Source organism: Varanus komodoensis, unplaced genomic scaffold (assembly GCF_004798865.1).
Source record: "Varanus komodoensis strain SLA01 unplaced genomic scaffold, ASM479886v1 scaffold13_1, whole genome shotgun sequence".
In the NCBI taxonomy this organism is placed as follows: Eukaryota; Metazoa; Chordata; class Lepidosauria; order Squamata; family Varanidae; genus Varanus; species Varanus komodoensis.
Genome location: NW_025335408.1, coordinates 1,666,934 through 1,692,206, shown reverse-complemented (window position 1 = coordinate 1,692,206; position 25,273 = coordinate 1,666,934). Strand labels below are relative to the sequence as shown.

Here is a 25,273-nt window from a genome sequence, read left to right as displayed (position 1 = left end):
AGACTTTCAACAAGAAAGTCTCAGCCAAATGGCAGTCATTCAGAACTTTTGCATAACAGGAGGCCCTTGACACATGAGACACCATGATCAAACATATCCTCTGATTTTCACAAATGCTCTTCGAAAAAGGGCTAAAGCCCTCTTCTTTCCACTCAGAGACTAGCGGACTAGGTCATGAACACCATCTCTACAGTCTACAAGCAGGCTGGTTTACAACTTTCGACCCTTCCAAGAGCTCACTCCACATGAGTGATGGCAACATCCACAGCCGCCCTCTTAGGAATACCTTTACAGGATTTTTGCAGAGCAGCTACATGGTCCACACCCGCAATGTTTGTCAATTTCTTCAAGCTAGACATCCGTGCAAGGGCAGGCTGCTTCTTCAGTAAAGCTGTTCCACTATTCTCCAGCGGCAACACCATCCTACCATCCTCTCCAGGATGAGTTTGCTAGTCATCCAAATGTGTGATGCACAGAGACCACAAAGATGAAAGTCAGGTTGCTTACCTGTAACTGTCAGTCTTTGAGTGGCCATCTGTGCATTCACATACCTGCCCACTTGATGTCAAAACGAAGACAACCAGTGCCCTTCAGCAGGGGACACAGGGACTGCAGCAGGACTTACAGGCTGTTTCGATAGAGCTGAGAGAGTGGGAGGGGAACCCCTTCCAATGGATGCAGAGAAGATGAAGGGCTGGGGTTCCTCCCCAAACACTTAGCTGTAGTATCTGCCCAGTGACAGGCTCCATGCAGGCACAGAGCCCATATGTGTGAATTCACAGATGCCTGCTTAAAAAATGGCAGTTACAAGCAAGCAGCCTGACTTCAGCAATGCGGAAAGGGACTAACTAAAGTTCCTTGAAGTTCTTCAGAGGCAGCCCCTGTATATACATGACAATAATCTAGTTTGGAAGTCACCAGATCTGGATAATTTAATAGTTGCCAGGTCTTTCCTGAAGAGGGCACAAGTGCTACATCAATGGCAGAAGAGCCTCAACTGCACACTGCATTCCGTGGAGGCAAGTTGGACCTCCAGTGACAGCTGGATCAGTCAGCAATCCCAAACTTAAGAATGTCAATCACCTGAATCTTCCCTACATTCCACAGAATAACCTGTATTTTGACAGGAGTGCTATTCAACAGGAAAGCCTCAAAGACTTTTAGGAATAATTCAGATTCTATTAGCTGCTAAGAGTGAACAATCCAGACAGGTTCACCTTTCTTCCTGAAAGAAGTGACTTCTACCAGTCTAAACATCAATACGGAATGTCAGAGATCCCACTATATCACCATCCCCTTGCCCAGTCAAGAAAATGAAGTAAAGAATAGTTTCTGTGATGGGCCACTGACTATCCCTGACCTAGGCATGAATGTTTAAGTTCTGCAGCACTAACACAAGACATTAAAAGCAGATCCAAGACCACTTTCATAATTTTAGGTTAGGAGACCATTCAGCAGGGGCTTAGTCAGTACCTTAATAGATTTTCCAACTTGTCCTTAATGCCGAACACTGGAACACAATGTCTAGATAGACATATTCAGAACTGGAACTCAACTGGACAAGATAGAAGTAATGGGAAAGAAAATGCCTATAAATTGCAGGAACCCTTAACCCTGTTACATAATATTTAAATATTTGAAAATCTATGAAAAAGGGATGTTTTTTCTTGTCACTTGCTACAAAATCCAAAATCTTGCTACAAAGTCCTCTGACACAAACATAAAAATCTTGTCTCCTTTAGACACAGGTAGGACGATTCGCACCACAGTTTTCGGGATATCAGCAACAAGATTGCCAAGAACTGCTTGCATTTCTTTTGGATGGCCTGCATGAGGATTTGAATCGAATTAGGAAAAAGCCTTATATTCAATTAAAAGATGCTGATGGAAGGCCAGATAAGGTAATGTTGCTTTATTATAATTTAGGATAGAATATTGATCAAAAAGTAAAAATATATTATTGACATTTATTGAGCAAATGTAATTCTGAGTGCAGCTCAAGGATGTATGCCTTAGATACTGTTTGTCCTACAAGATGCATAATACTTTTACCCTTCAAAGACTGTATGAAATCTTCTCAAAAGTATAATGTAGTTCAGTAATTGTGCATTTTCTTCCAATCCAGATATCTTCCTGTGACCAAGCCTAGAAATTTACTTAAAAGTTAAAAGACAAAAAAAAAAAAAAAAAAATCCCAATGAAACTGAAACAAAATACGCTTACTATTAACTTCCAGAAAGGTCAACTCAACTCCTACCGTTTCATCAGACTAACTGCTGGTCTCTTCTTGTGATTGTCAGCCTAGTTGTTCTTACTGGTGACATATGATGTGGAGATTCTATGGGTGATTTTTTTCAGTTTGACTTCTAGTTGTTTTTAAAGGCAAAAATCTAAAGAGCAAGTGATAAATACCAATTGTCCAAGCCATTTGGCCACATCTTCAAGTTGCACAAACTGAACACATCCATGACACGATCTGACAAGGCACTAGTTCTCTTACATTAAAAACCATACCATCCAAGTGAGATACAAGTGACTTTATCAGGAAAATATCCAACAGATTGGTCACAACAGGTTTTCAGAGGTTTGTGGGTATTTTAGATGCTACACTCAAGACACATTTAGTTACTGAATAAAGCTTGATGGTCATTGAGCAAATGCAACAGTGGCAGAGACTTAATACAACTTTGCTAACATCAGTGACACAGAATAAGATTAAATATGGATTCTTACCTGTGTTTGATCATATTAATTTGGAATCCTACTTCCCCAAAGCTCTGTGGCTGTCCTAAGAATGTTGTATCAATGTTCATTTTCAACCCTGCAAGCAGAGACCTGAGCTTTCACAAGATCACTAGCTAAGGCTGCAGGAAGATCCCTAACTGTAAGCCAATGTGGTATAGTGGTTCACAGCATGGAACTAGGACTCAGGAGATTTGGGTTCTAGTCCCCTTTCTGCCGTGGAGCTAACTGAGTGGCTTTGGGCCTGCCACAGATTCTCAGCCCAACCTACCTCACAGGATTGTTGTTGTGAGGATAAGATTGAAAGGACAAGAATTATGTAAGCCAACTTGAGTTCCTTGAAGAAAAGACAGGATGTAAAAATAAATAATCCTTTTAAAAAACCCATCTGGATTCATTGGCCTTCGGGGTGGCTAGTCAGACACAGTCCTCTTTCCTTTTAGAGATTACGTATAATCTAAATTTCAATCTGATGAGATAATGATAAGTACTTGTTAACAGATACTTTACTGATGCCTCATTTACTGATCATTTTCTCCCAGTCCAGAACAAAAAACCAGATCCAAAGTGTGTCCTGTTTTGGGCTAGATATTGTCACAGTCTGGCCCATAGTTGACATAACAGACATAAAATTCTGAGCTGCTCACTACCATCAGCCTTCCAGTCCACGATACTACAAATAAGAGAATGTCTGTCAGCTTTGACAGGGAGAATATTAAGTAGAGAGTGTGTGGTACATCAGGAGATTCCCAGTCCTGAGATGGGTTCCCAACACGCAGGGAATCCTGATCACTAGTCTGAGCTATGGGAGAGAGGGCAAGTTAGCAGAGGCAAAGCCTAGAAGTCAACAGCCAAAGCAGTCTTTTTAATATTTAAATGTTCTTTTTTAAAAGTACTGTTGGAGTAGGAGGAAGAAAGATAGCATTGGAGTTACTTTGTGGTTGAAAATGCCATTGTCAAGACCAGGTCTAATCACTCAAAACTGGCTAACTGGTAGGTAGTCCTGAAGGCTACCCTTCCCATTCCTTTAATTCGGTTTGGTTGTTGCACCGAAACTATGGTGGACACATTTGGGATCTGCATCCTTACTCAACCTTCTTTTTCATACTCTTAATTCCCTTGTTTACAATATGGGGAATAATAATGCAGAGTAGCTATACTTTTAGAAAAAAATCATTAAGTAAAGTGTATGAACACTTCAATGCAGTATCAAACGTTAAGTTTCCATTAATTTCCTGAGACTGCTGCAGCTTTTGGTTCCAAGTAGCATTAAAGCAGCACCAATGATTATATGGATGAAGAAGCATGGCATATAGCACTTTATAGGGCCTTGTATTCCTTGAGGTTTTACCATATCAACCACCTTTCAGCAACTATTTCACATAATGACAGGCTTTCCATAAAAGCTCCCAGGGTTCAGAAGGTGACGAAGTCCATATGCCAGTTAACCCGCCTTCTGCTAATTTGAGGAAGCTACTGCCAATCTTTCACAAGTCCCTCTTTTATTAATACAAATTTTTAGTTACAGTGGATATGCACTCTACAGAGATGGGTGAATGGCCTGTGCAGTCAAGTCATGAATTTTTTCCTGCTTTTCTAATTTTCTTCTTCCTAATGACCACCTGCTGGAATATATTAGCATGTTTTCCTGCTGTAAAGCCCTGAAGAGTTCTAACAGTGTAAGAGCACATGCATACATGCCCTGCCTCATAAGGTAATGCTTTTTGTTATTAATTTGTGTTTTTACTCAGGTGGTTGCTGAAGAAGCTTGGGAAAACCATTTGAAGCGAAATGATTCCATCATTGTTGATATATTTCATGGACTTTTTAAATCAACCCTAGTTTGTCCAGAGTGTGCCAAGATCTCTGTAACATTCGATCCTTTTTGCTACTTGACTCTCCCACTACCCATGAAAAAAGAACGCAGTTTGGAAGTATATTTAGTTAGAATGGATCCACTTGCCAAACCTATGCAGGTAAGAAGTATCTGCATTTCAAGTTCACAGCATTTATGCATTTTCTTTATCGCATGACCTATTATGTGAACAATTGTAATGAAGATTTTTCTTGTTTTACTTGTGCATTACAGGACTTACCTCAAACGTATGCTGAATCCTTTCATCACAACAGTATATTATTTGCTCTAGCAATGTAGAAAAAGATGCTCAATTATCCTTCAGTAGTGAGGAATAATTCTATATTGTAAGATGAGGCAGTAAAAAGCTAATCACATAAACCATTTATTGATTGGTCATCTTGATTTGAGAATGAGAGGTTTAAGTAATATGAATTAAAAACAGATTGAATTGTACCCAAAGTTAATAGAACTAGTTAGATGAACCTTAAAGTGTATAATGTTGATTTCCATGGTACCTACTAACTGTTAATTATATGATTTCACATGAAGTTTCCTTATTTCACAGTTCTATGTTCCTCTTTACCTAAAATTGCAGCAGAGGAAAGGCTATTTTTGCAGCCATTGAAGACATTTATAGTTTGACATTTAAAATTGTCATAACCTTAGTTCTAAGTGTTTGCTTAGAACCCCGGCATTTTACACCATAGTTTGAAGTGATGAGCTGATGACAGTTGCACATTACAGCCAAAACACTCAACTGAAGAAGAAACTAAATGTTCTTCATACATCATTATGGGGAAAAAGGAGAGATACAGGCAACACTTCAGCTCATTCTTGGGCGTTACTGAATAATAATGATCCAAGAAATCTTACCAAGCCCTTCTCTCCGCTACTGATGATTATAGTTCTTAAGTATGTGTATTTGTTTCATATGCATTCACATTGTTTTCCCAAGCTGAAAAATTCCAGTAGGCCTGCTCATCAGAGAAAGCTGTATTATTAGACCTGGCAGTTGGTAAAAGAGAATAGTACTGTCCTCTCCCATTTCAAGGTTAAGGAAAAAACAGTAAAACTCAAAAGTCTAAATGTTCCACTGTGTTTGCAAGACTTTTGCAGATAGCAGCCCTCAACTCTGGGCAGGACTAGCTACAATAACTTGACCGAATCAGGTGTCATGATTTTCTTATTTGGAAACAAGTTGGTAACATCACCTAATTCAGAAGTCATGAAAAATCAGTTACCCACAGAGGACAGTGTGGCTTAAGGAACGGGTGTGTACAAGGGAGAAGACAATGAATCCATGATATATTCCCTGTAGTGAAAATATTCAGTTTCTGCTGAATTTCTGCAGCAATTTGGCAAGAAAAAGCCAATTTTCTACATAAATATAACATCTCACTGGTCAGATTTCCCAGGGAGTACAAATGTCTAGTTATAAGTCAGATCCATATGAAGAAATACGGTAATATTTCACTACAGGCAAGAAGAAAATACCCTAGAAGGTGATAGCTTTGAGGTTCAAATGCATGGTGGGACATGCCTTGTGTAAATGTTGCAGGGGAAAGTTGTAACGCTACACTTGAAACAGCAGGATATGGAAATCAATAAGTGGTATATCATCCTTATGTTCTCAGTATGTTAGTGTTCATTGAACTTACAGATTATACAAATTATATTTATGGCATAATGTGTCAATTCTCAGCAGACTAACATCATCATTTTTCAGTTCGGTTATCACTGGTGTGGTCTTGAATTTTGAAAAGCAACTACTCATCATGACGATCTGCAAAGCCACAATCCCAAGGAGGTCCCAAATGTTGAGGCATTTATGTCAATCTATGGCCATAAGCCAATTATGGCAGTTTTCATCTACACTAAGATCATTTAGCTAAATCTTAAATTGCCTATTCATTCCCAAATACTTTATATTATAAAAGGGAGCAATATATTGTTTTGGGAAAATTCATCCCCGCCCCCAGCTACTATGAGAGTTACAGCTAAACTCAAAATAGTGAAATGAGGTGTGGAGGTGGCGGATGATGTCAGTGTACCTGGTAATCAAAGAGTGCCGGAGCTACAGCCTTGAAAGTCTTGGCCACGCTTCACTCAAGGATTGCAGGCTTTATTTGCAGCTTATACTAAGTATCTAGTGGGGCAGGAAAACTTGCCTTGGAAGTTCAGGATTTCCATTGTAATAAACTTTAGTACAACAAATTGCCTTATGAATTTGAAGATGGAAGGACAATAGAATTAGCAACTTTGACCATTAGAAGTATACATGATGGGTGGTATAGAAATTAAATAAATAACAGGTTTACTCATATGTAAACCTGATGTATTTCTTCAACCAAATCTCTTCCATAGGGCACTCTTCCTTCTCATAAGACTTGTTTTTTTATCACTTAATTATTTAAAGCTGGAAGTTATGAGCAGCCATTCTCCATGTTTCTTAAAAATAACATTTCTTTTCTTTTTAGTACAAAGTAGTAGTTCCCAAAATTGGAAACATACAGGATCTCTGCATGGCATTATCAACTTTGTCTGGTGTTGCTGCAGATAAGGTATGACATTTCATAAGTAATTGCACACAACATTGAATGTTATCTGTATGATTAAGCACACTGAATTAATATGAATTTTATTTCTGCTTTAGATGATAGTTACTGATATATACAATCATAGATTCCATAGGATATTTGCAATGGATGAAAATCTGAGCAGTATTATGGAGCGTGATGATATTTATGTGTAAGTACTGCATAAACATGGTCAAAAGAACTGTTTATCATTAATTCTATGTAATTCATTTAGCCTCTAAAAGAATGCTTAATAGCTTTATGTAAATATTTGGCTTGTTTTAAAATGAGATTTTTTTCCCTTTGCTTCTGTAGATTTGAAATTGGCATCAACAGGACTGAAGATACAGAACAAGTTGTAATCCCAGTTTGTTTAAGAGAAAAGTTTCGGCATAGTGGTTATAGCCACCATAGTGGTTCCACACATTTTGGTCAGCCTTTCCTTATAGCAGTGCCTAGAAACATTACTGAAGATAAGCTATATAATCTTCTGCTATTGAGAATGTGGTAAGTAAACAAGAAACATTATGAAACTTTACTTCTAGTTTCTTTGAGAACACTTGCTGTTATTTTGACCTCACAAACCCAGGCCCCAGAAAGGCTGTACAGGGATATATTGGATTGACTAGGCTCAGATGCAAATTAATTCACCAGAGGTTTTGGTGTGGTGCTCTATATTACTGACATCTTCATAATTGCCTTTCTTTGTTCCTAATGCTCTGATGCATTATTTTTAACGTGTTTGGGGAGTTTTATTAAGCTGTTTTAGTTGGTTGGGTTTATTCATTTGTTTAAAAGTTCTTAGCTTCCTTTCAAAACCCTTCCCAAGACGGCTTCTAATATATTAACAGTGCAATTCAATATCATGTAAGCTTTTGCAGTTAACTGGAGAACAGTAGTGCAGCATCTGCTAGTGCTGTAATTTCTCTTTGTTCATTTTATTAAACTGTAACCATGCAATTTTAAAAAATAGTTAGACTAAAAGGAACAAAAAAATTAATAAAAATTGGTATGTTTTAGCCGATATGTGAAGACAGCTACTGAAACTGAAGACACTGAAGCATCATTGCAGTGCTGTAAGGACAACAGTATCAATGGTAACGGCCCAAATGGAATTCACGAAGAAGGATCCCCGAGTAAGGCTCAAATTATGAAAAGCTGCTTAAACTTTAGTTTAATTTTGAGAATCATTTGAACATTTAAACATTGCTTTCTTTTGTTGTTAAGCATTACATTATGGCTGCATCATCTTTAATATTGTAGTTCTGGCCAGATTAAGCTAGTAACCAGACTGTAACTGTAAATACAAGTGACAAGGATGCTTGAAAATCATGTTGCCTTTCCCTGTCATACTTTCAGAACTTATTTAATATGTTTTTGATACAGATGCTAGTGTGTGGTTTATTTGGAACAAACTATTAACAGGCTTTAACCCTTTTCATCTCTTATCAGGAAGCCTTATTCATATCAAACAGTTATCAGGAAACCTTATTCATATCAAACAGGAGTTAATTCTGTATAGAAAAAAGGTAGAGATGAACTAGCCAAAAAAATAGTGATGACATGAACATTCCAAAGTATAGAGCCAGGGCTGTAAATATTATTTGATTCTATAGTCATGCTGGTGTTAGGTTTGAAATTATGTGAGCAGTACTTGATGAAATCTTGATACGTAGCACAGGTGTAGGACTGACAAGGATTTCTAAGGAGCAAGGGTTACAGTAGCCATCACAGACAAATCACTCAGCTAGAACTTCCATATCAACTGATGCCAAACAGCACTTAAGATTTCTGACGGGGAAAGTTCAGGCATTTATCTGTGAATGAACAACCAATGTGTTTATCTTTGAGCTTCCTGTTAGGCCTAAAGAAGCAACTGCTTTTATTGTATTTGGGAATGTTTGTTTGTGCAAGGTCCATAAGTATCTACATTTTCTTACCAAGTACATTGAATTTCTAGATTTGCTACATATGTTTTGGATGAAGTTGAGACAGAAACCAAGTAGAAACTGTAAAATTAAACCTATCCTTTTGTTCAAGGAGCAAAGTTCAAGTTTTGATAGCCTTGTCCATGAGTGGGAAGCAGTAGAATCTAATTGTACTTTGTAAGATTAGAGAAATGCTTTTAGTTCTGGCATATGTCAAGAGGAGCTTCCTTGAAGACTTGCTGACTTTTTCGGTGTATTCACTTCCTTAAAAATATAGTAACAATATATGTTAAACATCATCTTTAAAAATGGCAAGAAAGTCACTGTATTCTTTATGCCAGGTGAAATGGAAACTGATGAACAAGATGATGAATCTAGCCAAGATCAGGAACTCCCTTCTGAAAATGAAAACAGTCAGTCAGAAGACTCTGTTGGAGGAGATAATGATTCTGAGAATGGGTTATGCACAGAAGACTCATGCAAGGATCAACTTACAGGGCACAAAAAGCGACTGTTCACATTCCAGTTTAATAGCCTAGGCAATACTGACATCAATTATGTCAAAGATGATACCAGGCACATAAGATTTGATGACAGGCAGCTTAGGCTAGATGGTAAGTTTTATATTGGAATATGTGATTCTGTTCAATTCTGTTTAGGATCATTATTATAAGTTTTATTTATTTGCTCTTTATTTCATTTTACCATACCTTTAGTGTGTGCCCTTATAAGGTGGCTTATAATATAAATGTTAAGAACAAAGCAGTTGAATAAACATGTAATAAAAACATCACCAGATAAAACCATATATAGAACAGAATAAGAAAGTATTTCAAAGATTGTTTAAAGGCCACATGAAAGGAAGGCAATCTGAGTAGGTGAAGGAGGAAACTCCAAAAGTGTAGGACCACCACTAAATCCTTGACTCCCACTTACCATCTTCAGTAAGCTTAGTGGCCCACCTGGGGATGTAGGTGGTCCTTCAAATTACCTGGTCTCATCAGGGTTTTAAATGTTGGTACTAGCAATTTAAATGAGGCCAGAAGTAACTATGCAACTGATGTAAAAATGGTATAATTTCAAAACACATAGCCCACACAAGCACTTCGGCAGCTGAATCAGGTGACATGGTCAAACTGTCATTAAATACAATCCTACATCAGGGGCATTACAGTAGTCTGATCAGCATAACTAAAGCCAGTTCTGCTTCCTTCAAAGTGTTGCAGATTATCAGCTAGCTGTTACCAAATGTGTTTCTCTAGATATGTGCACAAACTTGCACGTGGTCTCAGGACAAGCAGTTGTACAGGGATCATTTTAACCTTGTCATTAGTGTGTTTACCCTTATTTCTCTCAAAGGAGGGGAAATAAGCCTGCACTAATTGGATCAGCTTTGATCCTTTAGAATTACTACTCTTAAATTAGTCAATTTTTTCTGAAGAGAGGTGGAAATAAAGGGAAAACATGAGGGTGCAAAAGGGACCCAGCCCAAAGTTTCAGGAAGATTTCCAAGTGCTGAGAAGGTCTGTTCCTATCTGAAAACTATCAGGTTGATCACTATACTGCCAGAAGTATCAATAGATACAACAGAGGGTAAGTAATGGGAATGGGGACACTACCTGGAGGAACTGAGCCCCAGCTGTAAAGAATTGTGGTATTTACACAATCTAGACCAGTTTCTTTTCTTACACCTGGATGTTGCTTCATGCAGAAAAGAAATTGTTTCAAAAGAATTCATTATTTGTTTTTCTAAGTGTCAGAACCTCACAGACATAGAATTACTTGAATTGAAATAAATAAAATATAATTGCCTAGTGCCAAAATGACAGTGGAGTAGGTACCAGACAGGTTTCACTGGAGGGAAGAGGAGAGTGCTTCACAGCTGGGAAGCTACTGCTGAAAAGCCCCTTTCCATATTGTATACACAGTCACAGGTATGCACACACAGCCTTCAAAATGCTTCAGGGTTCCTTCTTTTGGAAACAGTGCAGGCTTTTTAAGTGCCTGATGGCTGCGCAAAAATAGTGTATTTTCAAAGGCAGTCACAATGTTGGGAATCATGTCATTGCCTTCCCCAAAAGCAACTGCTCCTGAAAATTCCTCACCATGTTGCAACTATCCTTTTTACAAAAGCATCCATAAGCACCCATGCAGACTTTCTAAAAGCCTAAGACATGGAGTAGTTGTTCTGGGAAACAGAGGAGAACCTTTCTTTCTAGTTAGCTGCAGATCAGTAAGACACCTGGGCTGGGAGTCTGTAGGAGAAGCTCAGGAGCAAGAAGGGGATCCTGAATGCAAGGACCAGAAGTTCTCCAGAGTTGAACATATAGTTCTCAATTACTCCTCTATGTGTAGTGGGCTTGCATGACACAGCTATTTATGATTCACCTATCTTAATATTAAAAGCTTGTTATTAAAAACAAAATATCAATAATTTGTTTCACATTTGAGAACATAGAGCAACCAGTTAATTTATTTTTATTAAAAGTCTAAAATATAAATATAGCTAATTATAATACTTTTTGAATTAAATACAATTTTTTAAAGGAGGCTTGTACTATCCTTTTTAGAAAGGTCTTTCTTGGCTTTGGACTGGGATCCTGAATATAAAAAGAGATTCTTTGATGAAAATGCTGCTGAGGTATGTGATTTTTTAGTAAAATTGTACCACTTGGACATATTTAGAGGTGAACCAAATTACTGCCCCTAACTTGCCACTCAATAAACTGGGATATCCATGCCAGGAACATTTTGACCCTCTAAAAGTTGTGGGTTTCATCATGACAGTGGCAACAGGGTTTGTTCCTTTTTTAAAAGCTACCGGGTACATTATATCATTATATTCATCCCTGGGGTTAAGCCACTTTGGATTGTTTGTCCTGCAGAAGATCTGGCTTACTGTGGGTTGTTTGGCCCCGTCCCATCACAAAAAAAATCATTTGTTTTATTTGCTTTAGCTGCATTTAAACATACATGGAAATGGGGTCCCTTGGCTGAGCAATCTCAGAGAGCAGCAATAACACAAAGAGGTGTTTTCCCACTTTGCTTTCTCTTGATGGTTATCAAGAGACAAGCTGTGAAAAGGGGGTGGTGAGATGTATGCTCCCTTCATGTGAAGATGCTTTCTTTTTTTTTCTCTTCCTTGATAGTACTCGGGATGATGCTCATTTTTCACTTTTTCCCGAGACTAGCTGTTCAGGAAAATGCAAAAGTGCATCCCACCCCCTTTTTCCAGGAGAATAGGGCTTTGACAACTAGCTGGATTCCCTGGGTTTTGACAGGGCAATGGACATTTTCTGCCAGGCCATATGGCTATTGAAAGAACTGTTGGTGGCTGTCAAAACAGAGATTGCAGAAACCCACTCTAATGCCAGACTTAACCATTACTACTTTTTTGTCACTTTTTCAAGTAAATAGCTGGCCAGTTCTTGGTGTCCACTCTGGGATTGGTCACCTGGATTTGGATGACATGGCAACCCATTGTGGGTATAACAGTCTTTAGAATAACCCAGAGTTTGTGTAGGTGACTTGTTTTCCTCAGACAATCCAACCTATGATAATCAATTGACTCTCATGGAAAGAGAACCCATTGTGGATGGCAGCTACTCTCCTCAAGAATGATGTATCACAATCAGCTCTGTTCGGTCCTGCTGTCATACCACCAGGAACGATTAACAGTTGAATAAAATAAAGGGAGAGTTCCTGCTACCACAGTTAGCATTCTCATAGTTATAAAATGTGTATCATTTTATGCTACCCTCTTTCACCCCATTTCAGTTGGATCTGCCCCAGTGCCTCCTCCAACTAAGTTGAACCCTGGAACTGAACAAATGGAGACCAGCCCTAGTTAGTAAATGAATCCTTTCAGAAGCATTTTACATTGTTCAATAGCAGCAAAGATCTCTATTTGAGGTATCTTTCCAAATTTGGGAACATAAGAATCCTTTATTTATAGTAATACGATACAATGAGCATGAGTTTTGTTACTTTAACTCAAGAAATACTTTTCTTTAGGATTTTGAAAAACATGAAAGTGTGGAATATAGGCCTCCAAAAAAACCCTTTGTGAAATTAAAAGATTGTATTGAGTTGTTCACAACAAAGGAAAAGCTGGGTGCTGAAGATCCATGGTAAGAACAAAAATGCAGTTGATACGTTGGATTGGTTAATCATATTATGGCAGGTGGTGCTTACTGGTGGTCTGCTGAGACCATATTGGAGAAATGACTTTTTTATTTTCTGAATTAGTTTTTAATGCAGCACTCTGCATTAATTTAATGCATTCTGAATTAGCTAAACCTGCCTTGGTAATTATTGCATTCTACCCTTATGTGCACTTCATATTCCTCACTTTAGAGTGCATTGTGGCTTTTAGCTATCTTAGGAAGATCAATCTGGAAACTCATGCATTTGAAACAAGGAATTCAACTAGAATTTTACTTCATGGGAAAGGTTAGAAAAGGTGTACATGCTGCAGAGACTTATAGGGGGAGGCAGCATGTGCTTTCCATCTCAGCATGTGCTTATCCCATGGAACTCCTGACAATATATGCTGAATGAGTGACTTGAACTAAACTTTAAGGTCCAAGGGCTCATTTTACTTATACGTACAGGAATAAATGACAGCTGTTTATTCACATGGAGGAAAGGGGAACACATGGAGCTAAACCTCAGGAGTAGGAACCTCCTCACTGGTTGTTTAGTGCTTCCTACAGTGTGAGGAATTGGTAAAGGAACACATGAGCCCAAACCTGTCTCTGAGCAGAATTCCAGAGAATATCTACAGGGCTTTCTTTGTACCTCAAATCTGTAAAGACCTTCATTATAAATTACAGCACATATTTTTTCAGTATTTTAAAGCAACCATCTACTTCCATAGTTATACTCGAAAGCTAGCAGGAATATGCAGGCAAGAGGGGAATGTATATTGACGAACCAAGCTCATTTGTTTAAGTGTCCCATTGCAGAGCATTAAATTTCCTTAGGCTTCAGAAGAAATTGCAGCCCTCCAGTTTAGGCTAGTTGAGGTATTTAAATAAATTGGAAAGCATATATAAATTGTGTCTTCATGTTTTATTTATCAAGATGAGCATTTATTTATCATATACTTCTACTTACTGTAACAAAAGGCTTTGACATGTAATGTCTTTTCTCCTAGGTATTGCCCAAACTGTAAAGAACATCAGCAAGCTACCAAAAAACTAGATTTGTGGTCTCTGCCACCAGTACTGGTAGTGCACCTAAAACGTTTTTCTTACAGCAGATATATGAGAGATAAGTTGGATACTTTGGTTGACTTCCCGATAAAGTAAGCAAACCACAGAATTAATTGTTAGTGTCATGTTTACATTTAATGTAATGTTTCATCAATGCTTTTGGGAATTCTAATTAATATTTGGATTTAAAGTTGGTATTTAGTTACTGATATAACCAAACTTACAAATTATGGAGGCTTAATTGATTTATGAACTTAACAAAAATTAATCTTCATGGGAATATGTCTCCGTATCACACAAAAGATTTCTGAAATAAGGTCAAAGATTAGTCATAGGCTATGGGATAATTCAGTTAAGCCTGACATAGTTTTTTTTAGCTGTTCCATAAAGTCAGCATGAATTAACACTTGTCGTTTACTGAATTCAGTCTGTATTGAATGTTATTGCCACTCAGGCTTTTTAAGTGGTGTTGTAGAGCCATATCTCTTTGCTCCTCTACTGCTTCCAAGTTAAACATGAACTGGGTTATCATGGTAGTTGTTCTCTTCCCCAGTAATACCTCAAATAGTAACATGAATGGCTAACACTAAGGTCCAAAATACATTTATATGAAAGTGCAGCCCTGTGCAAATGAAGCAATTACGGTTGCAATGAAGCTCAGTGGGAAAGAGAACTCACTGATAAATTTACCTAGATTAAAAATGTTTGTTAGGCCATCTATGGAATTAAAACCTGCTTATATGAAGATTACTTTAATTATTGAGTATGTTTACATCTGGTCATTCCTCCAAAGAACACAATGCAATATACCTGGTTCTCTCCCATTCCAATGTTATAGAGCAGACTATATGAAATAAGTTACATTAAATGTGGCTGGCCCACAGTCACCCATGAACTTCACTGCTTGATGAAGATTTGAATGTGCTTTTTTCCCATCCTGATCTGACACTGACCACTTTACCAGCTGCCTTGTACTATTGCTTCTTCAAAAACGGGCATGCATTATATATGTATTAGTGTGTGGGACTGCAGGTGGCACAGTGGTTTAAACAGCTGTGCTGCTGGGCTGGTTGATTGCAAGGTCACCGGTTTGAATCTGCACAATGGAGTTCCCGTTGCTCTGTCCCAGCTCCTGCCAACCTTGCAGTTCGAAAGCATGCAAATGCAAGTAGATAAAAAGGTACCACTTCGGTGGGCAAGTAACAGCGTTCCGTGCACCTCGGTGTTTAGTCATGCCGGCTACCTGGCCACACGGAGACTTTCTGCAGACAAACGCTGGCTCCCTCGGCTAGGAAACGGAGATGAGCACCACCCCCTAGAGTCAGGCATGACTGGACTTCATGTGAAGGGGAAACCTTTACCTTTTTATTAGTGTTTGTGTACAAAGTCTTGATGAATACAAGTTTTTGAGAAATGCTCGCAATACTCTTTGAATCCCTTATTTCAATGCTTTTCTCTTAAAGATCCACCTCCAGTTCTTGACTGTAAATTCACAACTAATTTGTTACTTCCTTTAAACAGTGATCTGGATATGTCAGAGTTTCTTATTAATCCAAATGCTGGGCCCTGCCGCTATAATTTGATTGCAGTGTCAAACCACTATGGAGGCATGGGAGGAGGGCATTGTAAGTAAATCACCTTATATGTATATTGAAATCTAATTACTATGGCCTGTTCTCAGCACTTTCTGTTAACCATTCTTTTTCCACCTTAGATACAGCTTTTGCAAAAAATAAGGATGATGGGAAGTGGTACTATTTTGATGACAGTAGCGTGTCCACTGCATCTGAGGACCAAATAGTGGCAAGTATCTTTTGGTTTTCTAAAAATAACTCTTTCATCCAAGAGCAAAATCTGAGACAAATCTGCATAGGTCTTTTATTAAGAGCATGATTTACAGAATACAAAAAGGCAGTATTCTAAAACATTATGCAGAGCTTAGCACTTGCAGAAAACAATTGTAGAAAGCATTATACGTTTTATTTGATAAATACATTTTGAATTTGGGTATTGCAGACAAGGACAAACATAGAGGGTTTTAAATCAGGGTGGACTGACCTTCTTAGGTGAATGCTTCACCTTACCCTAAAGGTCAGGCTAACAGTGTTTATCTGTGTAACATAAAGGTGAAACATATAGAGATCATATAAAAGATGGTATAAACTGTGCCTTGTTTACTTGAATAGAACTCTTTAGTTTCTATGGTAGAGTCACTTCCTTTAATAAGATTGAGACTCTGAACTAGGGAAAATTGAGATAATAGAAGATATGACTTTGATAATTAGTACTGTATGTTGTTGTTTTTTTAATTCTGCAGTCCAAAGCAGCCTATGTGCTCTTCTACCAGAGACAGGACACAATCACTGGAACTGGCTTTTTTCCTCTTGATCGTGAAACAAAACCAGGTGCTTCTGCTGCCACGGGCATCCCTTTAGAGAGTGATGAAGACAGTAATGAGAATGACAATGATATAGAGAATGAAAATTGTATGCACACTAACTAATGGAAGATCTAGAAGCCATACAGAGAAAAACTTCCTTGTGGGAGATATCTATTGAAACATTGAAATTGCCCACCAAATTAAAAATAAAATCTGAGATGGGAAATTTCAGATGACAGAATGTAAATCCTTCTTAAATTTTAACTTGTGCAGTACTTGAAGTGAAACACAATGAAAATGTTAACAGAATTTGTCTCCAATACCTTTACAATCTTGTATTCACAAGCTATATATAGGAAATCACAAATAAATACCTTTACAGTTTCTGCTGCAGTTTGAATGAATTATGGTTTCTTTGTTTGGGATGCAAGTTAATACCAACTATTTGTGGATTTCGTTTTTGTCTTAACACCACAAGAATATTACTGCAGTGCCTGTAATTTTGGATGGGTATATCCATATACCTGTAACAAACATTGATTTTCCCAGTATATGTGACTCGTTAAGTGCAGCAGTTTTCTTGGAACACCAAATTTTCAAGTTTCTCCCTGAAATTAATGTGGATTTAAAAGAAACTTAATCATGATAGAAAAAATAATAACTTGAAAAAGGTGTTTTAACCTTTGGTGGTATAAGTAATATTCCAGAATATTATGTTCATCTTACTGCTGCTGTGGAACAGGTTCTGGATTTCATGCTGCATTAAGGAATTGAATTTTTCAATTAAATGTAAGTATCCCTCATTGCTTGTTGGATCTACTTTGTAATTCCTGTTACCTTGCTTATAAGATGTGCGTAACTTTAATCTGGTGTCAGTCCAAAAATTTTAATTGTGCTGTAAGTCTCTCCCCCCATTTTTGGTAGTTTGACAATTTACAAACTACATACAGTGTAATAGGGTCCGATTTTTAATAGTATACCGTATTCATAGTAACGACTGTGCATCAACCTTAGATGACTTTTCCATATAACTTGCCTTCAAATTGTTAATGGGCAACTGGTTTAAAGGTAGGTCTGTTAATTTCTCATGTGCGTTTTGGTGGAATTCACCATAGCCTTACATCTTATCTCAAAAGGTAACTTATTATAGAATTGGCATTTGCATGTTCAAGAGTCAGAACCTGTACAGTAAGTAGATAAAGCATACATACCTTGAATTGGATTTTAATTAACTGTGTTCAAGGAGTCTGGGATGCCAAAAATAGATGTGACAGTTTTGAAACATGTTTTATTTGCTGCTTTCCCTTGAATATAGTTGGAAGAATGTATTGTTGATTCATATACAATACTGCCTTTGATAGGAATTCCCTTAAGTGTGGAGGCACACTTCACATATCTACTACCTGAAGTCCCACCATTGTTAAAGCAAAAAGTATGATCTTCACTTGAACTAATCAAATACAATAGGTTATAAATTGTGTATTGTAAATAAAGTTCACTCTGTGAGTGCACATTTTGGTAAATTATTTATTTATGTTAGCATTTAAAAGTTTAAAATTGCATTTGACCAGGATAAAATTAGGTTTGTGGACATGGCTTTGCTTTATACTTTGATATTAAAAGCTGGTGTTTCATCCTGGTATTTTAAAGCTGCTTTATGTTTTTTTTTAATGTAAGCTAGCCTCCTGCATGACAGAGGTTAAAAATTGTCTGCACTTGAGTTCACTTGGGTTTACATTTGAAATGCGCATGTTTTATTTATAAAAATTTCAATAAAGCTATTCAAGGCCTTATTTAGTCTTTTCTGTTTCTTGCTGGACATTTTTGGTAATAGAACACTATAGGTTGCCATTTTACCATACCATAAATGGAGAAAATGATACTGAGACTTGATAAAACAACTTGTATTTTAAAAAACATGCTGTCAAATCTCCTGGAATACAGGAAAGTCCTAACTGGGCACTGAAAAGGTGGTCAGACAGACTTAAGTGGAAAGAGCATTTCACAACAGGCATCTGCCACTGACAAAACTCTCCTCCTTGTTGCTGTCCTTTGAGACTTGCTGTTCTCCTTCCCAATATACAGCATGTTGTGGTTTGAATGATTCTGATTGATCAGTGGGTGATCTAATGTCTGAATATTGTTACCTTTTGGTGATGGGAATTGGTTTTGATGGTCCTGTTCTCTTGGGACCATATATTAGTTACAAGCAATGCTAGTTTTTATGCAGTGACACCCATACACATACCCTTCTGGGAGACACTGTACTAGATGATCTCAGAACAGTTTAACCCCATATCTTGCAGGTAGGGCTCAAAGTCTCCTGTCTAGGTAACCACTATAAGATTAGGTCACCACAATATTGAGCTCAAGGGACGACTTGTTAAATACAACATTCCTATGTTCCTACAATAATTAGAATAAAATATGTAACAAAAATGGTAATATATACAATGGTGTTAACACCACACATTCTTGCAGAGCTTTAGATATTCTCTGCCAGAAAACTGTTAAATCATGCACATTTTTCATTCACAGTCCATGTCGTGTATCATTTTGTACTACCAAAAGTAAACAGCATTTTTAAACTCTGGCAAAAATAAAGCAGGCACCTAAAGCTGGTGGCTATGAGTGGCAAGCGGCAAGTGGGTGCCCATGGGTGGCAAGCTGCCAAATAAACTGAAGGAGCTGCATGTGGCTCCTGAGCCTTTGTTTGGAGACCCCTGCAATATAATATGCTTGCACCCACATTTGGATTTCCTTGTTAAGTAGTGCTTGTGCTCTCTGTCTCTCTGTGTAGCATATATTTAGGGCTAGAGTGCAACACACAATTAAAGGTCATGTGGCAGGATAATTAAAGTATTTTTGAGGCTTATTTATTTTAAACATATGAGTAAACATAGTAAGGAAAGACACTTGGCCATCTATGTATATGACACATCTTAATCATATGCCCGACTTACAGCATTGTTGCACTGACATGAAGGATCATTCCAATCTTCTTACTGAAGTAATCCAAAACATACCAATGTTGCCAGTCTAGTAATGTTTAACAGAAGCCCTATTCCAAGTTGAATAAAGACTTCACCCAAGGGCAGCTCAGTCCAGTGTGACTACTTGTAATCCTTCAAACTCAGGGGATTATGGGTATCCTGTGAAGGGTAGAAGGACCATGGAGGCAAGTCACCTCTATATTCCTTCTGCTATACAAAACACTTAACTGATTTCAGCCATCTAAGTGTTTTCCCTAGAGTGCGAGGGAAGGCTAGATATGCTGTTGGAGCCTGTACCCCTCTCCACTCCCTCGAATTGCCACAAAACTCCATCTCCAAGGTTCCTCTTGTGATCCCTGAGCAACACCCTGTCCAGTTCTTTCCATGCCAACTACAAGGGCAGGGAGAGGATGCTCTGCATTCAGCATCCCAGCTCCAACCTTAGAGTGATTTCCTGAAGTCAGAGCTAGGACTTTGAATCCTCCTAAAGCCATGTAGCCTTTGTCTATTGGCCACAGGATTGTTCCCACAATGACTTGTGCCGTTGTAAGCCAAGTCTCAATGCTCTTATGCAGTAATTCCCAAAGCGGGCAGGACTGCCTCACTGAAGGCAGTGGAAAGAACCAGGATATGACAGTGATTGGTTTTTTAAAAATTCGCAGTAGAGCAATCAATTGAATACAAAGAAAGAGGTGTGGGGGCACTAGGGTTGCTGGCCAAGAGGAAAGGGGCAGCAGCCTGAAAAGGTTTGGGGATCACTGCTGTAGTGTGAACAGCAGAAACTCGAGAGTTTCCTGTCCACTGTTCTACTACAGTCACAGCAGTCATCTGGAGCACAATGAAAACTCTGACAATGCTTTACTGTTCATGCAGAGATGAAAAAGTATAAAGAGAACATAGGAAGATGCAACTAGCCCTGTACCTCTAAGTGTACCTGTCTGAGACACTTTTTTCAAAGTTCTGCTTCTGACATTTACATTACCTTTTACAGCAGAGGTGGTCAAACTATAAGCATTTGGGAACTAGGCTTAAGTCCATTCACCAAAGCTAAATGCAAAATAGTGGTTCAGAGGCGCAGAGGTACACTTTAAAATTAAGGTCCAGGACATCAGATTTTTGAGCACGATCTTAGTACTAGTATTTGTTTTCAGTAGTAAAACTGAACTCAATCTTCTTATAAGCACACACCTTGTTTCTCTACCCCCACCCAAATTTTCAGCATTTCAACACCCTAATTTAACAGGGAAGAAGATATGGATTGCTATTGTTAAACAACTGAGAATGGGAACATGTGGATCTACTGAAAATCACGTGGAGTTCTGCTGGTAGATCCTGACTTTCCATACACCCACCTTGTTTGGGTACACTTTTAAAAAAGCCTGAGCTGTGTCTCAAAAGAAGAGCTCATTTCTCAGACTCCCACAGTGACTGAACTGCAATGCTGCATAATCAGAGGAAGCTTTAGGAATGACCAGATGCTATCCTGAGGCAAAACAGGAAGCTCTCGGGGAATCAAATGACTCCCCAAACCTTCATGCCAATACAGGTCTGGCTTTTTAAAGCATTGCTCAACTGAATATTCCATAATTACCACTATGAATATACAGGATAAAGAGTTGTAGTATGTTAGCATAAGGCATATATGTCTTTAAAGAAAGAGTTATTGATCTTTTTATTGATCATTGCTTCCAAATGGAGGGCTGCTAGCATAATGGATTAGAGCAATAATTTTGCCTTTATTCTCACCTATTTTCTATGTTAAGAAAAAAGATGGAAGTAGCAGTAGGAAACCATGGGGTAGCTACCCATGCATGAGGACCTAACCTGTTCTCTCAGCCCTTGAAATGCTGTTAATAAGGAATCGTGTTGCTGTGATGTGTGGAAAAAACTGCATGCCAACTTTCCTTTAACTAAGCATGAACACCAGGAGCCCATAGAGCATGAGGCATTCCTCAAGTGTTGAATGCCTGCAAGAGCAGATGCCAGTCTATAAATTCACTTAATGCTAGGTCCCAAACCTTAGCAGAGGAGAAATACTTAGTTGAAGTAGATTATGGAAGAATTTGTTTTTCCATGCTCTTAAAAATCATGACGACAAAATGTACTTAAGAGGGGAAGTGCACCAGGCTTGAAACGGCTTAGGCAAAAATGCGCCACCTATTTCAAAAAAAAAAATGCCACGAACACTGCCGCTATTTTGACAGTATTTGCAACCTCTGAACGATGCAGTCCAATTTTCACTTACCTTGCGGCAAGCCCTAGTGGTAATTTAATAGGATTTGCCCCTTAGTAGGTATATGTAGAATTTCACAAGTAAACGGCAGGAATTCTCATCCCGGGCTTGACTGTATCTTAAATGCGAAACAAGTACATCGTTACCGACCTTAAAAAAATCAATACCCACGCCTGACAAGGCACGTTCATTTCCAAGAAAAGCGTGCTGGAGCTGGAGCCTGCCGCAGAGCCTCCCTTGCATGCTGGAGTCCTTCCACCATCCCATAGGGGCGGCGTATCCGTGTGTGCATGCGGTGGTCTATCGGGGCTGCGGGAAACGCATTCCGCACTCGCTCGGAGACTCCCTATTTCTTTTGTTTCAGGACTGAGCCGCGACTGGTTCGAAGCCCTAATACCGCCTTCGTTGCGGGCCCCGAAGGCAACGACGCGGAGCCCGCAAAGCTTAGTCGGCTCTCGCGGGCGCCTCGGGGAAAGCTCCCTACCTCGTCCGACTCTCGCAGCCGCCGCCGGGCGCTCCCCGCTCCGCCCCTTCCCCGGTCTCCGAGTGCGGAAGCGGGGCTGACGTGTGGCGGAGGTGGCGGCGCCCGGCATTGTGGGAGCGGCAGCGGACGTGGACGCGGCAGGGCCGGACTTGGAGGCAGCCGCCTGCTTGCGCGGATAGTGGTTCCCCCGGGATTTCTTCCCCCCAGAGCGCCACCCCCGAAGACGGCGACGCTGGCTCGGCCGGCCTGTCCCTTGTCGGCTTCCCGTCGCTGCCTCCGCCGCCACCGCCGCCTTCACAGCACGGCGGAGCCATGGCCGGGACCAGCAGTCCTGAGGCCGTGAAGAAACTGCTGGAAAATATGCAGGGCGACTTGCGGGCCCTGAGCCTGGAGTGCCGCAAGAAATTCCCGCCCGTCAAGGAGGTGAGGGGGCTCCGGGCATGGGGAGCAGAGGCTGTGTCGGAAGGGGAGCCTCCTGCGCTGGGGTGGGGGCGTGTCAGTGGTGGGAGCTGGCCAAGGGTGTGTGTGTGCGCGCTCGTGTGTGAAGCGGGCTTTCCTTTTTCTGTTTATGTTTGCAGCGGGTGGAGGTCGCGGAGTGCGGTGCTGCTGCTGCTTGCTTCTCTGTCGCTTTCCCCCTTGCCAAATGAAACCGAAGCCGAGGCAGAACAGCCAGAGAGAGCTGTGTCTGTGTCCCTTGCGATATCTGGAGCTCTTGGCCCAAGTTATCGGACTGCAGCTCTTTCTGCCCTTGCCCTGCCAACAGTTTTCGGTTACACCTTGCAAGTGCCTAGTGGATGAACTTTTTACTGTAAAATGTTGTGCTTGCCCTGCAAATATCTATTGGTTGGTGTTGTTCAAGAGCATCTTGTCAAAATAATGTTAAAGAGCATTGTCCCAGGGGACGATCTAGACATTCACTGTACTTAAAAGACTGTGTATTTTGGTTACTGTTTGTCGTCATGATAGACAAGTTGAGCGTTGTGAAATCTCAGTTTGAAGTGTAATGGTTCTCAAAGCATGACTGATAGTAGCAGGTGTTATCGTAATCCAAATATTGCCTTGCAGTAATATATCTTCCAGTTTTTCTTATTTTCTCACCAATAGGTTAGCAGGTTTTTAATAGCAATATCTGTACTAGCATAGTACTATCTGTACATAGTACATAGTACATAGTACACACTATTCAAGAGGTTGGATAAATATGTACAGATCTACCCACCTGTTACACATCTATACCTTCATATTCTTGGAGGGACTCAAAATTCTAAGTTGAATTTTGTGAATGTGAACGTTTGGCTCCAGTAGAAGTGTACCTATAATTTCTCTGTGCTGGTGAGTTTTTGGAATAATGTGTCCCTTGACATTTTAGGATAGACTAACGAGTGCTCACTCATCAGTTCTACATATGTAATGATAGTCTTCTACAGGTAACAATCTTGGTGAAATAACAAATTGTAATAGTGAGAATTTTGTTTTATGCTTTTCAGTAAAGAGTTCTAAGCACTCTGCACAATCAGTAAAGGCATAAAGGTTTTCATTTATAGACTTCTTAAAACTTTTAGGCAATTATTCAAGTTAAGATAAATATTTAATTTCTCAGGCAAACAATGTCTAAGCAGCACTGTATAAGAAATAGGTCACCTTTTTGATATTGTTATCCTGAAAAACTAACTGGGACTATTTGGAGACTGCTACTTTTATATTTTTCTATAATAAGAATCATGTTATTTTTATTTTTCAGCCTTGAACAAGGACGTTTTTGGTGAATTTATATTTATAAAGTAATTACAAATAGTCTGTTTGATAAGTGTTTTTCCTGCAGTGAATTTAGTATCTTTTCTCTGTGTCTCCATCTCAGAATGCTGACATGAGATTTGTGCCTCAGTGCAATAGATATCAATAGATTTAAGGTCATGCCACTCAGTAGCTGTGTTCACACAAAGCAAAAAACCATGGTGCTTCTTTACCATTTTTGGTCTGTTTTGTTGTCTGAATCCAGTCATAGAATTTTGCCATGCTAAGTTTGGCCTTTAGAAACCATGATAAGAAACAACAGTTTGTTCTATAGTTTCTCTGTACCACCATGGCTTGTCAAGTTCTCTGAACCCAGGTTTATGGTTTACATATTCCTGGAATGCAACTGCCATAAGTTCTCTGTTAAAATGGCAACTGCAGGAATCCAAGCTCTGTGTGTGGGCCAAAATAAGGGAGAGGCAGATGACAGGCTGGGAGTGATGCACCTTGGGATTGAAATTCAGGCATTCTGGCTGATGTGCCACTTGATACATGACAACAGTGTTAGAACTGAGCAGGGAGCATGATACAGTAGAAACTTGCTTGATTGTCTGCCAGATAGAGATCATGGTGACCACACAGAGTTGCTGTTATGTTTTGTGAATGCAGCCAGTATGAATCAGTAATGCATTGTTTTATTCATACATTCAAGCAATTTACATTGACCATATTTACTTATATACTTAGTTCAAACATGTCCCTATGGCATTCCTAATATAATATGCTAAACTAAGAGAAAGTCCTTTTGTGAATAAATTTAAAAAATAAGGTGAGAGTCATAACTATTAATAGTGTAACACTTAAAGTTGTGTTGATTCCAGTTTGCAAGATCAGTGTATTGAAATATGTTACAGGGTTATATTTTGTCTTACTACCTTTGAAACAGAAGACAGCTTCAAGCTTTAAAGATGACCTTTAAATGATATTAACAGGCATCCCTAGTTACTACCAAAACAGGCTAAGCAGATAGACCAAAATGAAACTCAGACCATCACCACATCTCTCGACACCCACTTAAGGTCCAGTCCTGTGAATGCTGAGAGAGAAAAAAATCTCACAGTTCCCCATC

The 25,273-nt window shown here is 39.1% G+C and overlaps 2 protein-coding genes and 1 long non-coding RNA gene across 14 annotated transcripts in view; 2 read left to right on the top strand and 1 right to left on the bottom strand.

Annotated features, from left to right (window-relative positions):
• Positions 1-18,493, top strand: part of USP15 (ubiquitin specific peptidase 15) — a 54,802-nt gene extending 36,309 nt beyond the window's left edge. For 8 of the 9 annotated variants that reach the window (XM_044422883.1, XM_044422882.1, XM_044422884.1 and 5 more), the window contains 13 exons: positions 1,743-1,901; positions 4,494-4,718; positions 7,078-7,161; positions 7,254-7,348; positions 7,492-7,683; positions 8,197-8,312; positions 9,446-9,718; positions 11,675-11,745; positions 13,119-13,234; positions 14,263-14,412; positions 15,842-15,945; positions 16,035-16,123; positions 16,638-18,493. In XM_044422883.1, the coding sequence (XP_044278818.1) occupies positions 1,743-1,901; positions 4,494-4,718; positions 7,078-7,161; positions 7,254-7,348; positions 7,492-7,683; positions 8,197-8,312; positions 9,446-9,718; positions 11,675-11,745; positions 13,119-13,234; positions 14,263-14,412; positions 15,842-15,945; positions 16,035-16,123; positions 16,638-16,823 (1,860 nt within the window). In that variant the 3' untranslated portion in view covers positions 16,824-18,493. The other variant, XM_044422891.1, reaches the window with a different exon arrangement.
• LOC123019819 lies at positions 16,174-22,404 on the bottom strand. The gene is made up of 2 exons (XR_006413962.1): positions 22,077-22,404; positions 16,174-16,749 (listed from the first exon to the last, which is right to left on the bottom strand). It is a non-coding gene; the product is annotated as an uncharacterized LOC123019819 (long non-coding RNA).
• A 117-nt stretch (positions 22,405-22,521) lies between these two features.
• MON2 (MON2 homolog, regulator of endosome-to-Golgi trafficking) overlaps positions 22,522-25,273 on the top strand; it is a 78,482-nt gene continuing 75,730 nt past the window's right edge. For 3 of the 4 annotated variants that reach the window (XM_044422881.1, XM_044422878.1, XM_044422879.1), the window contains exon 1: positions 22,523-22,833. In XM_044422881.1, coding sequence (XP_044278816.1) covers positions 22,723-22,833 — 111 coding nt within the window. In that variant the 5' untranslated portion in view covers positions 22,523-22,722. Of the gene's footprint in view, positions 22,834-25,273 lie in introns of all 4 variants that reach the window. The other variant, XM_044422877.1, reaches the window with a different exon arrangement.